This window comes from Cryptomeria japonica, chromosome 4 (genome assembly GCF_030272615.1).
Source record: "Cryptomeria japonica chromosome 4, Sugi_1.0, whole genome shotgun sequence".
NCBI classification, from domain to species: domain Eukaryota; kingdom Viridiplantae; phylum Streptophyta; class Pinopsida; order Cupressales; family Cupressaceae; genus Cryptomeria; species Cryptomeria japonica.
The window spans coordinates 220813062-220831282 of record NC_081408.1 but is presented as its reverse complement, the minus strand read 5'-3'; the positions used below and the strand labels follow the sequence as shown (position 1 = coordinate 220831282).

Below are 18221 nucleotides of genomic sequence, written 5' to 3'. Positions count from 1 at the left end.
AGCATTAAACCTAATTGCATATGCACTAAATCTAAATGCAAAAGTGCTAACCTAATGCCGAAAATCGCAAAAAAATTCAAAAATTCAAAAAACGCGCCTAAAAACATGAAAAATGGTACGACAAGTTGAAACAAAGCTTGGGATAAGATAAATACCGACAACCCATACTCAAGAGGTCGTTGATATCGTCAAACACGCTCAAATCGATGGTTGTCCACAGGAATCACCATTTCGCCACCTCACCAACACAATTTTCTTCACAAGCTGACAAAGATAACAATGAAATTAAAATTAACCTTGGTTAATTTTATATGTACTATTTGAAAGAGTCATTAATGCTTTTCGATGGGGCAATTTAATTTATTTTTTACAAATGAATTTAATTGACGGAACTTTTTATCAATTATCATGAGTTCAATCTTTCAAACCAAAGTTTTCAACAATTTCGCGATCAATCTCCTGAGGGGCACACAATCAGGATTTTTATCTCCATCAGGCGCACTATCAAGACTTGATTTAATCTTTGAAACAATGTTGTCTCGACATCATTTCAAAGAGGGGCAAAATGTATACACATAAAAATTGGCTATGAGCGATTAAATAAATATTATATATTTATTTAATGTTTATTCTTCTATTAAATAGTTAATTTGAAAAGATTAATTTGTTTAATTCGTTTCGTGTCTTTCTATTAATTAATTTAATTGAAATAGTTTATTAATTAATTCATCTAATTAATTAAATATCTAATATTTAATTATCTCCTTCAATCATTTGAATATCTAATATTTAATGATTATTCTTCTATCCTATAGTCTCAAATATTAAATGATTTCCTAAATTATTTAATCTTTCTTATCCAACTCACCCTCCATCTCCACTTCATCTTCCCTTTGCCAAATCATCAAACATGTGGCTAAGGAAATTAATATTTCTTAAATAATAATTCATCATTTATCTCCAACCTCCAAATTTAATGAATATTGTGTACGTACACATATTTCATAACCTCCTTCTATATTCTCTCCAACATCCCCTATATCTTAGGAGGGACTTGAGTCCACTTGTCCTCTCATGCCTAAATATTCTCCAACCATTCCTAGATTCCCTCAGTCAACAACTCAGTCAAGGTGAGATGAGCGACACTTGTCTTCTCCTTCCCCCTTTCTCTCAACCTTCACCTTTTCTCACAGCCATCCAAATCTACAAATCTAATCATGACCATTGATCTGAGCCACATCATCTTATCCTCTCAAGGTCTATAAAATCAAGAGCTTCAGTTGAGAGAGAGTTAGTCTTCAAGTTGATTTTCGAAGCTAATCATTTGTAAAACTTATGCATCTATGAGTTTTAATCTTGAATCAAATCGCATAATCATTTAGCAATTATCATATAGCATAATCATTTTAGCATAATCATGTAGTATTTCATATCATAGCATTTGTGAACTATCAGTTATCAGTCCATTCTTCATATGTCATCTTGGAAGTTATCAGTGCTTGTCTAAGAGCACACCATCTGCAACCAAGAACAGTGGAGTTAGGACACAATGAGACATAAACCATGAAGGTAATATTAGTATTTTTGTTTCATATGTATTTCATGTAGTTTCATTGGTTGAGTTTGGATTTCCTGTAGCTTTTCCATTGGTATTTTGTGAAACTAACTTGTTGCAGGTAGCATTCTGAGGATGAAATTCAAGTCGACATAGGTGGAAGTTCATCCAAGAGGAGAGACAAAAGGAGGGTAAGAACCCAATTGCCACTTGGAAAGGAATGTTAGCCAAGGTGAGAGAAGCCTACATCCCTGATGACTATGAGATCCAACTACACAAGAAGAGACAAAATTTGAGACAATAAGAACTAGATGTGAGCAGCTACACTGAAGAATTTCAAAAATTGTGCTTGAGATCCAAGGTGGTAGAAGATGAAAGCATCAAGGTTGCCAGGTACTTGAATGGTTTGAGGTGGAATATCCAAGAAGAGCTAAGCTTGTTGTGTCCTAGTATAGTCCACAAGTGCTATCAATTGGCACTCAAGGTGGAAGAGAAGAGTAAAAAGAAACAAGAGCAGAGTAATAGAGGCAGAGGTAGGGGAAGAGATGGCAGAGGTCATAGAGGTAGCTATGGTGGAAGAGGTGTAGACCAAAGATCCCAAGGGGAATTCAAGTTGGTAGAGCAAAGTGGGGATTCCAATAGCAGGACCAACTATAGAGGAAGGGTATCTAGCAACTCTAGTAGATGAAGGTTTAGTGGACCAGGAAGAGGGTCCTATTTCTCCACAATGAAGTGCTACAATTGTCATCAACTTGGGCACCCTACCTATAGATGCCCTGAGAAGTCTTCTTCATCCCAAGGAGGTGAAAGGAGAGTGAGTTATATCCAAGAGGATGCAACAAATGTGAAGTCACTAGAGGTGAGCTTAGATTTAGAGGTTGTAGAGAACCTCATGATAAGAAGAGTTTTGATCAAAGAACCAGTGAAGGAGGAACCTAGTCAAAGAAGATCCTTGTTTAGGATAAAGTGCAATATCATGGGTAAGGTGTGTAGAGTGGTGGTGGATTTAGGATCCACTGACAACATAGTGTCAGAAGAAGCAGTAAGTAAACTCAAACTACAAAGAATTCCACATAGTGATCCTTATAGGGTTACTTGGCTCAACAAGGGGCAACATGTTTTGGTGAATGAGCAAACTTGGGTGGAGTTCACCATAGGAGGCTATAAAGACAAGATTTTGTGTGATATCTTGCCAATGGATGCATGCCACCTACTCCTAGGTAGGCCTTGGCAATTTGATAGAAAAGCAATACACCGTAGAGAAAAGAACTCCTACACCTTTTAAAAAGATGGAGTTACTTACAAAATTTAGTCCATAGGAGATGGAGAAGAGGGCAGATCTAAAGGTCCAAATGTGCTACTAGTTGGTGAGAAGGAGTTCATAAACACTCTCAAACAAGGAGAAGCAGTGGGGTTTGCACTTGTTGTGAAACCAAAAGAGGAAAAGAAGGACAATAAAGTTTGTATACCTGATGAAGTGCAACAAATACTCAATCAGTTCAAGGAGATTATAAGTGATGGAACACCTGCTATTTTGCCTCCTCAATGAGCCATAAGCCATCAGATTGACTTTATACCCAGAACCTCATTGCCTAATAAGGCAACCTACCAGATGACACCTGAGCAAAACATAGAAGTGGCTAAGCAAATCCAAGAACTTTTGGATAATGGTCTAATAAGAAAGAGCATTAGCCCATGTGCAATTCCCACCATTTTGGCACCTGAGAAGGGAGGTACTTGGAGACTTTGTACTGATTCAAGAGCCATCAACCGGATTACAATCAGATATAGATTTCCCATTCCAAGAATTGAAGATTTGATGGATTGTTTAGGGGGTGTTGAGTATTTCACCAAGATAGACCTCAAGAGTGGCTACCACCAAATCCGAATCAAGGAGGGAGATGAGTGGAAGACAACATTCAAAACCACTAAAGGTCTTTACGAATGGCTTGTTATGCCATTTGGACTCACAAATGCCCCTAGTACATTCATGAGGCTCGTGAATGAAGTGCTCAAAGATTACATTGGTAAATTTGTTGTTGTTTATCTAGATGACATCTTGATTTTTAGTAAATCTAAAGAAGAACATCTTAGGCATATAGAGATTGTATTGAAGAAATTATGTGATGAACAACTAACTATCAATTTGGAGAAATGTGAGTTCATGAAACAAGAGTTGGTGTATCTTGGGTTTGTAATCTCAAGTGGTGATTTGAAGATGGATACTTCAAAGGTGGAAGCAATAATCAGTTGGCCTACACCCAAAACAACAAGTGAAGTGGGGATTTTTCATGGTTTGGCTCAGTTTTACAGGAAGTTCATCAGAGGGTTCAGTGAGATATGTGCACCTATGCTTGATACAATCAAAGGAGGTGTAGAGACTAAGTTTCAATGGACAAATGAGGCAAATAAAGGATTTGAACTCTTGAAGACAAAGGTGGCTACTCAACCTGTACTTGTTCTTCCAATCTTTGACAAACTCTTCACCATTGAATGTGATGCAAGCAACATAGTAGTTGGAGCAGTCTTAAGCCAAGACAATAGACCAGTGGCATTCTTCAATGAAAAGCTCAATGAAGCCAAGAAAAGGTATTCTTCATATGATTTTGAATTATATGCACTTGTTCAAGCTCTTAGGAAATGGAGGCATTACTTATTTCCTAAAGAATTTGTGGTTTATACTGATAATCAAGCTCTTAGTTTCCTTAACTCTCAAGACAAGTTGAATCATAGGCATATCAAATGGGTAGAGTACTTGCAATCTTATACTTTTACCATTAAGCATAAGAAAGGTCAATGCAATAAGGTTGCTGATGCATTGAGTAGAAGGTTACTAATAGTTCAAGAAGTGCAACTCAAGAGCATTGGAGTTGATAGTTTCAAAGGGCTATATCAAGATGATGAAGATTTTGTTGATATCTATAAGGTTTGCCAAGAGTTTAGGAATCATTTTCATAGTGAATATGCAGATTTTACTTTGCAAGATGGTCTTTTATTTAAAGGAGGTCAACTTTGTGTGCCAAAAGGGTCCATGAGAGAGAACTTGATGCAAGAGAAGAACAATGGTTGTTTAAGTGGTCATTTTGGGTTGAATAAAACCTTGGACTTGTTCAAAGATTCTGTTATTGGCCAAAGATGCAAAGGGATATCCGAAAGTATGTTGAACAATGTGTTGTTTGTCAAAGGGCAAAGGGAACCTCTTCCAATGTTGGATTCTATCAGCCATTACCTATCCCAAACCGGCCATGGGAGCGTGTAAGTATGGATTTTGTTGTTGGTTTACCGAAGACCAAAAATGGATTTGATAGCATCTATGTTGTAGTAGATAGACTCAGTGAAATGGCCCATTTTATTCCATGTAAAGTGACTCATGATGCTAGCCATATTGATCATTTTTTTTTCAAACAGGTCATTAGGATTCTTTGTTTGTCAATCAGCATAGTGTCAGATAGAGATACCAAGTTCATTGGTCATTTTTGGAAAACTTTATGGCAAAGATTGGGTACTAACCTGTCTTTTGGCTCAACATACCATGCCCAAATGGATGGCCAAACAAAGATGGTAAATAGGACACTTGGGAACCTTCTTAGATGTTTGACAAAAAAGTATGGTCAAGCTTGGGATCAGATCATCCATGAAGCTGAGTTTGCTTATAATGACAGTGTGAATAGATCAACTAGCAAGAGCCCTTTTGAAGTAGTTTATGGGATTCATCCAAGAGGTGTGTTGGAGCTTAGAGACCTTGGAAGTATGGAGCAGAGGAGTGGACATGTTGTTGATATGGCTCAGTCCATGAAGGAGATTCATGAGCAAGTTAGGCAAGCTTTACAAGAAAACTCTCAAAGAATCAAGGAAAAAGTGGATGAAAAGAGGAAGAATGTGAAATTTGTCTTTGGTGACTTGGTAATGGTCCAATTGAATAGGAAAGGATTCAAAAAGGTGTGCCCAACAAGCTTCAAATGATAAGGATTGGACCTTGTAAGGTCTTAGCTAAATATGGACAAAATGCTTACAAGATTGATCTACCCAGGGACATAGCTTTGTCTCCTATTTTCAATCTTGCAGATTTGGTGCAGTACAAAGGCACAATTCTAGAGGAGTACAATAGAATTTAAGATGTCTCTTAGTCACTTTCAAACCCACCTTTGCCACCTCCAACCATGCCACAAGCTGAGAAAGTGTTGGATTCAAGGATTCTCAAGAAGATTAGGCATACCACCTACATGGAGCATTTGGTTAAATGGCAATATCTTCCAGAATTTGAAGCCACTTGGGTAACTGAAACAGACTTTTCAAAGGTTGGAATTGACCTCTCTTTGTTTCCTAAAGGAGTCAGTTGACTTCTTTCTCATTGGGGGAGTATGGTGCAGGAGCACTTGAGGTTTCTTAGTAAACCGTCAACTTTTGGTGTGACTGATCCTCATTGGGTCAATGGTTGAATAAAGGACTATTGAAGAGTCCAAAAGTGTGCTTTGAGTTTTTTTTGTAGTTTTCTTTGTCACTGTTTTCTAAACTTAGCTTCTTGCCCTGTTTTGGGCCTATGTGCCTTTGTAAGCCTTAAATGGCCTCACATAGCAAATTTCGCAAACATTCCTTGTAAGACCTCATAAGGCTTTTGAAGATGTTTTTTTGATGTTAGGAAATCATCCTAAGTGGTTAAGATTGAGAAGATTTGACATATTTGTCAAAATGCATTGTAGAGCAAAAGTTGTCATGGTGGCTTGACAACATTTTGTCAAAAATGCGAGCAATTTTGGAAAAATATTCAAAGAGGTAGTTAGTGGTCTGATTGATGGTTGGATATGATTGTGTGGGCATATATAAGGCCACTAAAAACATTGTAGAGGATTTAGAACCTCTGTGATAGAATTTTCAATAGCAAACTGAAGCAATTTCCTGGTTTTTCATTGAATTTTGTCAAATTGCTTATTACAGTCCGTACCAAATGGACCAGTTTTCGTACTATAATTTCATGGAGGCTTATAACTTTTTGTTGTGGTGCTTAAAAATTATTTGTGTTCTTTCATTTTTTAGGTTTAGTAGGTGTACATAAATTCTTTCTTTTCTTCACTGTTCTTGATCTGTGCAAGGGTTTAGGCCCTAAAAAATGACTCCATCTTTATTTCCCACTATGGGTTCCCAACAACCTTTGGGATTCAAGCTATGGAGTCTATGTATAGTGTAATTATCAAGTTTTGTGACTAGGAAGTTGCATTTGCCAATTTTAAGATCATGCCCTAGGCGAGCTCTACCATAGCCTGACTAGGGAACCTGACTGCACAATACCTTATTCCTTGCAGGGATGGACAAGTTGAATAGTGCCAAGTGTTTGGTGTTGAGGGTGGATGCTAGACAGAGCCTCATTGTAAGTGTGGAAGCTTGACAGGGTGTTGAGACATATAAACCCCATTGGCGAATGCTCACAAGTCCTAAACCCTTGAAAAGTGCCATTTTTGGGACAATCCCTGTACGGACATAACATACAACCTAACCTCAAAAATCTTGAAGGGTTTCCAAATGGGTATTCATATCTGCAAAGCTTCTATGGGGTCTTTTGATAGTTTTTTGAACCAAAGAGCAAAAACCATAAAAAGAGGGCTAAAAGGGGCTCTTAGGGCTACAAGCCCTTAATTATATGAACTATGAAAACGATAGGAGAATGAATGGGAGTAGACACCAAAGTAGCATGGAAGGAGTTGGAAAACGATGTTAGATCCTTCTTAGACCCCTGCAAGTGAAGATCATTGAATTAGGCATGTTGGAGGTTGAACTTACTCATGTGAGTTCTGACCTTGGATTTGAGTAATTTGAGCAATTGAGTTGGTAGAGAGTTCTCCAAAGGAGTTTGGATGTTGGGATAGATTCACATTTGGAGAGAAGGGCATAAACAAACAAGAAAGCCCACAATAATACCTTTTCCTAAGCTATAAACCAAATTGCAACTCTTTTGAGAGATTCTCCCTATCACTAAGCCTAGAGTTCCTATGCACTAATGTTTGTTTTGTATACACTAACATTCTTACCCTACGTGCTAAACCGTTACAAAACCGACCCAAAAAATGAAAAACATGACAAAAATCGCTAAAATCAATAAAAAAGACAGGGATTCAAGCCACTTATCGGTGGGCCATACAAGGCAGGTCTCCGATATCACTTGACGCGCTCGGAATTGTGAGAATGGTACGAAATTGACATCGTGGTTAGAGCTTCAAATGTCCAAATCACCAAAAGACAAGTGTACAATGACTTTTCCAAATCACTTTTTAACCTTTTACAAGGGTAACTACAAGGGTTAATAAATGAGGCATGTCATCTTTTTCCACTTTTTCATTATTAACCCTATCAACATCTTTTTTCGAGAGATGAATCAAATTGCGCATCCGACATCATCACCATTATCATATCGCAATCAACTCGCACAATCACAAATGTGACAAATTTTACAAATCTTTTGCACATACCCTTGATTAATCTCCCGAGGGGGCACCATCAATATCATTTATCAAATCTACATCTGGAGCATCATATTGAGCATTTGGACACACAACATCATATCGATAAAATCTTGACAACATATCAAGCGATTTTCTTTGAATCAACATGTGCACACACGTCACTTCAAAGGGGCAAAATGTAGATGTATAAATCTGTCCACCTTCTTAAATAAATATTTAATATTTATTTAAACTGCATCCCCTTATTAATTAAATCTTTCTTCATTTTCATCTATTTGATTAAATGAATTATTCAATTTATTTAATTAAATTCATCTAAACCTTTTCTAAACTTTAATTAAATAAATCACTTTATTTAATTAATTCCACTTTCTTCCTTTTAATTAAATTTACATTTAATTAAAATGACCCTTGCATATAAATAAATCTAATTTATTTATAAAAATCCCCCCACTTGTATTTATGCAAGTTGCATCTATTTTAATTGAAATAAAGAATTTTACTTTAATTAAAATTCCTTTTCTCTCACTTGCCCTTTCCTACCTTTCCCACTTGCCTCCTAATCATTCTTCTAGAACCCATCTAATCTTAAATCAATTAGCCTTAATCCCTCTAATCATATCATTTCCCTGAGTTTGAGGAGGTCACTTCTCAAATTTGGAAAAAAGTCTTCTAAATGCAATAAAGACTTTATTTCTTCAACAAGTTAACTTGTTGAGTTCCTCAAATTTGGAAGGACTCTTACAAATTTGTCCCCCAAAGTCTTTCAAACCATTAATGGTTAATTCAACCTCCCTTCATGGTTAGAGACTTTCTCTCTAACTTAACCCTTATCTAACCCAAGGGTCTCATCAAACACTCATGGCTTTGACCCTAGTTGTCCTATCTAACCCTTGCACAAGAGTTTACCCCTTGGGTAAAAGCTTTATCCAATGGATGATCCTAACCTAACCTTCACCCAACCTCCTAAGGTAACCTTCATGTCTCCTTAGGCATTTAATGCCTCTTGCATCTCCTCTCAAGCCACCTCTTGTTGACAATTGTCACCATTTTATTGGTGAAAATTGTAAACATGGATTGAGTAACTTTCAATCCTAGCCATTGTTAAGATTATTCAATCTTAACCATCCATTGCCCTATTTTCTCTATAAATAGAGGTCACATTCCTCATTCTCCATATCCAAGTTTCATGTATCTACATTATAGTCTAATTGTATCAAGCATTTTAGCCTCTCTTTGTTAGAATATCATCTAAGCATTTAGAAACATTTCATATCATAGTATATCCATGCTAGTATATCATGTTAGGATAATTTATCAATATCTTTGTCATATCACTATCATCATCTTAGCTTAAACATCATAGTTTGAATATATCATAGAGATCTTAGAATGCATTCATGCATATAGATCACAATATCACTCGTTCTTGGAGTTGTCATTCCTAAGTCATTTGCTCAATAATTTGAGAGCAAAACATTGGATTTAGGGATCCTATGAGATAGACAACAATGGGACACACCTTGGGAAGTTAGACTAGTTTAAATTAGTTCATATTTGCACTCAAGAGTCTCATTGGTATGTAGGTCTTTTGATCTCAAACTTGATGTTTTGATCACCACATTTTCCCACATACAGTGATAATATTAGAGTAGTGCAATGGAACAGCAGTGGCATGTAGAATACACTGTAGATTTCAACGTTGGCTGGTGCCATTTAGGGAAAAAAATAGGGTTTGGAGAAGTCGTAACAACAAAATAAGAAATAGGCATTTTTCACAAACACTTTCGAAAAAGCACTTGAAATTAAATGGTGAAATGGTTCTTAAAACAAAAAAAAAAAAAAAATGTCAAGAAAGAAGTTACAGAGATATAACAATTAGTAGAGTTTGGTATGATTTAGAAACTTTACACAGAAATATGGATTGTCAACAATCGTTGGTTGAAGACGAGCAAGATATAGTTGTTGACAAATGACATCTGCAAGACTTATCGACATATACACAGTTAATGAAATACATTGCATCATTAGATAAATTTGAAATACTTCTAAGATTGTTGTGGCAACCAGGAATATTCAAAAAAGACACCTATTTCACATCTGATAGTAGACTTTACAAAAGTTTGTGAAAGCGGTTTATGTTAACAACAAAATATGCATATCTAATTTCGAGCAAAAACGTAGAGGCTTTTGTGTGTTGGAAGTTCAAGGAAGTGGCAAAGAAAGGGTTTTTTTCTGAACGCGTGCAACAGGAATGTTGGATTGCAGGGTAGATAGCAAAGATTTCTTCTGGTAAAGACAGTGAGTAAAAAACCTAACATATTTATTTTCCAGCTTTAGTTATAGATGCAAATTTTTAAGATACTTCTATCTAAAATTGATGTGGCAACCAGGTGTATTTAAAAACAACAATAATTTAACACTATGAAAATCATAAAGCTAGCCAAGCCAACACATTTATGAAAAATAAAATTCTGAAATTCTCTGCAGACTTAGGGAAAGATTACAAAATTCTCACATATGCCTAAAGACTGCAAAAATTCCAAAAGAATCTGTAATTGCATGGAGAGAAATTTGCCAGCTTCGACTGTCTAAAGAGTTTCCGACCACCAACAACTTTGAGCTAAAAGCTTCATTCTGCAAGTAATCCCTAACCAGCTAGAATACATGCAAACCGACTCTTTTGGTCATGGCTTTTCGTTAGCCCATTCACGGGGAAAATGCTACTACTGTGAAAATCATTCGTGTTATCCACAATGCTCTTCTGTCGAGATAAACAATTAAAATCCACTATGTTTTTCACATGACCAAACCACATGTGTGCAAAACACTCGTGATTCATACCAAGCCAGTCCGAATATGTACAAGACCATCATGTGTTTCCCAGCACATCGGATACTACACTATGCAAGCGTTCCACGTTTTTTATCATTCCCAATTGTGTGCTGAAAATCGTAGTTTTATTTATTGTATTTTGAATTTATATTATGTATCATTCCATGTTTTTAACATTCCTAGTCCCAACAGGTGATCTAGAAATGTATATACACAAATCAGACATACAAACTAGGCAGAATTTGAAATTTCCAATTTTTTTACAGTCTACTCTAGTCCACTCCCCCAATTTATTATGATCACTACAAATAATTCGAAACATTACAAAAACCCTCATGTTTTTTTACAAACCACACCGAATACTACACTCTGAAAAAAGTTTTCGTCTACTTTAGCATACCTTGTCCTGACGGGTAGTCCAAATCCACGCAAAAAAGATATACAAAATGAACAAACCCTAGTCCGACGGGAAATTTATTACAATCGCTACAAACAATTCCAAATATTACAGAAAGCGTCATGATCCCTGTAAACAATTTCAAACATTACAAAAACCCTCATGATTTTTAACAACCCACACTGAATACTACACACTGAAATTTTTTTCATATTCTTTAGCATTCACAATCCCAACGGGTGGTGCAAATGCACGTAAAACAGAGACACATAATGGCCAAACCCTAGTTCATATATAATAATTTATTACGACCCTAGGGTTTGCTTAAAATGCGTCGACAAACAATCCTCTTCCACAGTTCCTACCAGCATGACAAAATGGCAACAAATATTGGAAAATATACATACCTTGAATGAGCTTGAGCTTGCTTCAAAACCTCGACGACGACGCCTCCAAAACCTCGTGGCCACCTTTGCTTCCCTGCACCGTGAACGACACAAAACAATTGCTTAATTCCATAAAGCTAGCCAAGCCAACACATTTACAAAAAATAAAATTATGAAATTCTCACATGTCTAAAGATTGCAAAAATTCAAAAAGAATCTGTAATTGCGTGGAAAGAAATTTGCCAACTCCGACTGTCTAAAGAGTCTCCGACCACCAACAACTCCGAGCTAAAAGCTTCATTCTGCAAGTAATCCCTAACCAGCTGGAATACATGCAAACCGACTCTTTTGATCGTGGCTTTTCGTTAGCCCATTCACGAATTCCAATTTTTTTTTTGCTATTTTAAAAAAAAAATCAAAATTGTTTTACGTCGCCGTTCATTGACCTTGCCAGAAACTCGCATACCGATGGTCATTGCTGTGTTCGCCGTTTTCTTGCTGTCGGCACCCCGTGCCTCTTCTCCGTGGGCCTACCATATCACGTCATGTAATCTCCCACATGCCATGGCCATGCCATTTTATGTGGAGAATAGCGAGTGCCCAAGAAAAATGTGAGATCAATAGTTGTACAAAAGAAAGACCCATATTTGTAGAACTAATGTGGAATCACATAATTGATTCCTTTAACAATAACAACTTCAAAATCACACTATAATATTATCAAAAAATTAGACATTAAATTAACAAAAATGTAAATATTAAATCAACAACTGAGATAGGTCAGCTATCTCAGGTACCTCCGTTCTTTCCCCTATATCGCCAAGAGTGTAAAGAGTTTGCAATCGAGTTTCTGGGAAGAGTTTTGTTTTCGGACTGTTCTTGGCCTTTTTCCATCATTGGGCGATTTCTAATCCTTTAGCAATTTCATCAATGAGGGCCGTGGCAAGAACATCTGCAATCTACGCTGCTCTATAACATTAGAGGTAAGAAGGCTTTTGAATTAAGTTGAATCAGATGCAATGGGGATGCCAATTGATAGGTTAAGCGACTTACCTGACAATTTGTTGTGCTGCAACATTCTCTCTCTCCTTCCTTTAAAAGACGCCATTCGCTCCTCCGTCCTCTCCACTAGATGGCGACACCTCTGGAAGCATATTCCCTGTCTCCATTTCTCTCGTGACTTTTTTGAATCAGCGAATCATCCAGACAGAGTGCGAAGTGAATGCTTAGGATACCTAAAACATACAGTTGATGATATTCTTCTCCGCCATTCTGCCGAGCTCGAAAGTTTTAGGATTTATTTTGGGCATCCATTGAGCAGAGTTAATCTTGAGAATATTGCAGAATGGATTGACTGTGCAGCTGTTAAAGGAGTTAAACATTTGGGGCTTATTATCGACTTTACCACAATGGAGATCCATATACCACCTTCTCTTTTTGATTGTCACTCCCTCGCGGATTTGGAGCTTGGAGGTTTTACGTTTTCAGAAATACCCACTGACTTTGGGGGTTTCTTGTCCCTTAAAACATGCTCTTTTTCTAATATTTATAATTTGACTGATGACAAGCTTCAACAGCTCATAGCATTATGCCCGAATCTTCAGAAATTGGTGCTGGAAGCCTGTTTTCAGTTAGAAAATTTAAGAATTAGGGCTCCAGATCTTGATAGCTTGAAATTGAGAGGTTGCTATTCCATAGAATCATTGACAGCAGACTGTCCTCGACTGGTCAAACTCGAAGTTGAGGATTGTGACAGTCTATTTAAAATGCAGCTAAATTTTTGTGTGTTTCTACAAAATGTAACTGCTTCAGGTTTTGGGTCATTTGGAGGAGTTTGTACTGTGAAGTTTTTAAAAACATTATCCTTTATGGCATACCCAGAGATTTCACATCCCCCTTTTCTTACCCTAGTTGGCAGTTTTCCTGATCTTGAGGAACTGAAATTAACAGCCATCTTCTTCGAGGTTAGTAATTTCTTTTTTTTTAGTTATGGACATTTTGATTTAGTATAAATAACCCGCACTTTTTTAAAACCTCAGGACATGACAGTTGGGAAGATGGTTGTACCGAGGCAAGATGTGGCAGCGCAGAAGTTGTTAGCCCACACAAAGTTTCCAAATCTGAAGAAGGTATATATAGAAATATCGTCAGAGATGAGTCAAAATGAAATAGCTTTCCTGGCTTTCCTTCTCTCATATACTCCATCTTTGAAAGTTATGAGTGTCATTCTACCTCACTGCCCCAAAAATATTCACAACCAGATGTTCATAGATCAAGTGCTTTGTTTAGATAAGGCGTCTCATGAAGCAGAGATAAGAATATCAAATAACAGAGAACTGCTGGATGTAATTTGTATGGAAATGCACAACCTATATGAAATACATGAAGGTTACAATTTTTATCACTGGCATGGGTAGTGCAATATTAAATGATAAAGAACTATATCTAACAACAATATACAGTTTTCAATGAATTCAAGCTCAAGAGATTACTCTGGCATGAAGTCTACAAGACACACTCAGTTATCTTCTGATATAGGATCGGAAATAAAAAAAGGAAGAATGATTAGGAATGAATCCTGCTTCAATGGTTCAGTGAGCAGGGCAGCTGTTTGTGTTAAGAGTTCTTTGGAGCACCATGGCTTCATGCTGTCCAACTAGCTCGGTGTTTGCTGGTGTCTTTGGTTGACTTTAAACTGTTAGTTTTGGAATCATAGCTGTTGGTTTACCGCCTTAGTGCTGTTGGTCCATGTGGTTGTTTCATTGCTGTTTGTAGGCCTTCATCACTGTATCTCTATTCATCTTTGTAAAAGGGGTTGGCCCTTCTCAAGAACCCTCCTTCAGCGTAAATAAATTTTTTATAATTTGATGTGCCAATTTTTTTAATAGGTTTTAAGCTCCGCTTTGCTCTTCAGTGCTTCGTATTATTTAGGATTTTTGCAGAAGGTTCTAATATTAGACCTGTCTTTTCATAGTGGGCCTTCATCACTGTATCTCTATTCATCTTTGTAAAAGGGGTTGGCCCTTCTCAAAAACCCTCCTTTAGCGTTAATAAATTTTTTATAATTTGATGTGCCAATTTTTTTAATAGGTTTTAAGCTCCGCTTTGCTCCAGTGCTTCGTATTATTTAGGATTTTTGCAGAAGGTTCTAATATTAGACCTGTCTTTTCATATCATGTCAGTAGAAGGATAAATAAGTTAAATGAATGTTACAGTGTACACAGGAGGTCTCTTTCTAAAAAAATGAACACAGATAACAAATGTGTCTCTACCCCAAGAGGAATTGACTCAATAATTTTTATGATACTTTTAGATTTATCTGTGATATCCAATGACAACTCTCGCCCAAACCTCCCAAATTCTCATATTCTGAGCAGGGATGAGTCCTACTGCCTCACATTATTACACTGTTTTCTCATCCAGTACCTCCAATTTGGTATGTTTCGAGAGGAACAGGTGGTGCCTGAAACTTAAGATTTGTGGTCATGGTGACCTGCATACTGCAACTTTTTTTAACTGAATATTATGGCTTATAATTCTTATCCGAAGGGACATTTTTTTTTGTTGGATTTTGGTTTGTTATGTCTGGGATTCATGTTCACACAAGCTTAAGGGAACCACTCACATTCATGTACTTACAAGGTGTGTTGTACCAGGAAGGCCTAAATTTAATGGCTGTATTGCTGTACTTCAACATTTTTGTCATAAATTACAATAAAATTTAGGAAGACTATGTCAAGGGAAACTTTTAATGGTTAACTGTCACAAAAAATTTGCTTAACCCTCAAATTTAAGCCCTGGGGTTAAGGTTGTTTCTCCCATTCTCTACCACACTTGCCTTTGCCCATCAGCAGTGTTGTATTGTGAACTTCATGTGCTATAAAGTGGCGGCAGAGCAAGAGGTGAATGAGGGGTGAGCATTTCTTTTTCCATGAAGCAGTAGGGAGCACTGGACAATGACCGTGAGAGTGAGAAGCTGATTGTTGCAGGCGCTTGGGATTCCAATAGAGTATCCCTGTGATTTGGGGTTGGAAAGCAAACATATGCTTCCTCCGTGTTTTCTCCCCTGCAAATAATTTGTTATTGATTCGAAATGTGCTTACTGCATGTTTCTTAATGGTTAAAACACCCAATAACAATTTCACAATTATAACTACAATCTTATTCATTCCCCCCAATCAGCTAGCCATCTATAAAGCCTTATTTGTGATATACTGTGTCTCTACTTGCTGGTTTGTGTGTTGCGATTTGATTTTATCTTCTTAGTTTACAAACTTTATCAATTTCTCAGTATGGAGAGACTTAAAAATTGTGACATGAGTCCCTTTTTACATAGAGTGGTACAGCGAACCCTTTTACAGCTAATTGGCTAGGCATTTAATTTCTGGTTTTTACTAAATAATATGTAGGTGTATAAAATATGGTCGATTTTTTTTCTAGCATGTACAGACTAGAAGGGGTAAGGGGCAGTTCAGAATGCTTTTTTCCTTTTCTAGTTATCTTATCTTGATTATGAATCATGATGTTTGATCTGGAATGTCGATGTTTCAAAGGTACATACAGTCAAATCCAGAAATCAAGGAATCAGTGATATTAGTTATTATGGACTTCGGAAATTTCTGTCTTTTTAATTCAAAATGTGTTAATGGAACTCAATTTTTAGCTTAGTTGACTGCAAATACATGTAAGCTGATATTTTTAGTGAATAATATTTTTTAAGTAATTGAGAGTTGCCCTCCCTTACAAGTCTTTATCAGCGTGCCCATTGCAACTTAGAGCGTCACTGCCAATTTAATTTAATGTATGTATTGATGTCCACAGAAGACAGAAATTGATCCATAGGAGTAAAAGCACGGTTGCACGGGTACGGGGGTATTTGGAGACTTTGGAGACTGGTGCTGGTACCGGTACGGCTATTTAAAAAAAATAGGAGACGTGGGTACTTGGAGACGCCAATTTCTTTTAAATATAATTTAATAATTTATAGAAATTCTGAAAATATAATGACATTGAACATTAAATATAATAATAATTTTGTAATGGCTGTTGCAACGTTTTAAGAAATCCTTGTGAACTGCATTTGTTTCTAGTGTTTTTTTTTTCCGTTTGTACTGCATTTTGATTATTTTGTTGCCTTTTTTTTTTAACATTTTAGGGTTTCCTTTTTTTTTTGTTTGGCTTGGAGACAGTGGGAGACGGGCGGATACGTTAGCGGGAAGTCTCCACTCTATGGAGATGTTTCCAACCAAGTTTCCGGTGTGGGATATGCGTCCGAGTCTCCGGTACAAGTACCCAGGGGTTGGGTACGAGTACCCATGCAACCATGAGTAAAAGTTATATGTAAAATATCAACTGCAGTTTAAAGTAGATTATATCCTTTTTTCCCAATTCTAAAATTAAAAGTATACAAGCAATTCACATTAACAGGCTTCTAATATCAAGAATCATCCTGAACAGAAAATGCAAAGGCAGTCTATCTCAAACTACCGCAGGTATGGTGTATGTTTCTGGATCTCTGTTGTTTAAGTAATCTTTAATGTCTCTCACTTTTTTTAATATGGATAATGATCATTGCATGAAGATATCAACATATCTTTAAACGAACTATAATGTGATGAGTAAGCATACATCTATTCTAGAAGCCTCTATAATAATACCCTTAGTTACTACCTAATTTTTTTTGGACATTCCTAATAGCCTATTAGAAATTCTGTGCACTCTATTAACAGCAGCATGGAGTGGGTTACTAACTCCCTAATAGCCCAACATGTAGCCAGCAAGATAGAGAATTACATAATCCAGCTGTACTACTAATTTAAGGCCTTAATCTCTTCACAATAGGGCAGAAAGTTAATAAAAGTTGTAGGATCTGGCTCGATCATAATTTTCCCATTTTGATCCATAAGAAACCATAATTTTCGGATCTTCTCGCTGCAAATAAAATCCTTATAGATAGTAGTATGCTCAATAAACATTTACAACTATATTTGGCTAATATTAGGTTGTTTAGATAATTAACAACAATTGAGGACCGTTACCTTTGGTAAGATGTGGCAATTCTTTGGCCTTCTGCATTGTTTATAGTCTGGGGGTAGGGTGCAATATTATCCCAACCATTTAGATAAGAGTCCTTATCTGCCCTCTAAGTGGATTCTATGACCTGCCAAGAGATCTTATTAATGCCAATCATTTAGTGAGCAAGTTAGCTACTTATTAACAACTGACCCTTACTAAGATATTCCTTCCTTTCTAGGTTGGAAGTGGAACACAGTCACACATGAAAAGAGATACTAAAGTTTGCTCACAACGAATAGCCTGGTCTCTTATTCATTTTTATTCCTCTTTCACATTTGGGCATTGAAGAGAAATGGGCTCAAGCTGAAATGTGCTTGGCCTACTATTTTTTTATAGCTTTAATAGAAAGTGAAACGTAAGCACGCCATAATGCATCCATAATATAAGAAAAAGAAAATCATTATTTTGGTCCCTCATATTTGGACACATGCCCTTATTGCATATTAAAATTTTGAGTGAGGGGACTTTGGATTGCTTATCGAATATTATTTTTACAATGTCAAGGAAAAAAAGTGGAA

General features: G+C 36.6%; 1 protein-coding gene across 5 annotated transcripts; it reads left to right on the top strand.

Moving 5' to 3' along the window:
- Window positions 1-12405: 12405 nt before the first annotated feature.
- LOC131069756 (F-box/LRR-repeat protein At3g26922) lies at window positions 12406-17184 on the top strand. Of its 5 annotated transcripts, none has more exons than XR_009112213.2 (4): window positions 12407-13592; window positions 13668-13757; window positions 16450-16535; window positions 16818-16956. XR_009112213.2 is itself a non-coding variant. In XM_058005300.2 (3 exons), the coding sequence occupies exons 1-3, from the start codon at window positions 12648-12650 to the stop codon at window positions 16953-16955; spliced, it is 1173 nt and encodes a 390-aa protein (XP_057861283.2). In that variant the 5' UTR covers window positions 12406-12647; the 3' UTR covers window positions 16956-17184. The 5 variants fall into 5 exon arrangements, 3 of the variants coding, with proteins under 3 accessions (XP_057861283.2, XP_057861284.2, XP_057861282.2); XR_009112212.2 differs by having other exon boundaries at window positions 16450-16563; window positions 16818-16919; XM_058005300.2 differs by lacking the exon at window positions 16450-16535 and having other exon boundaries at window positions 12406-13592; window positions 16818-17184.
- The last annotated feature ends 1037 nt before the right edge of the window (window positions 17185-18221 follow it).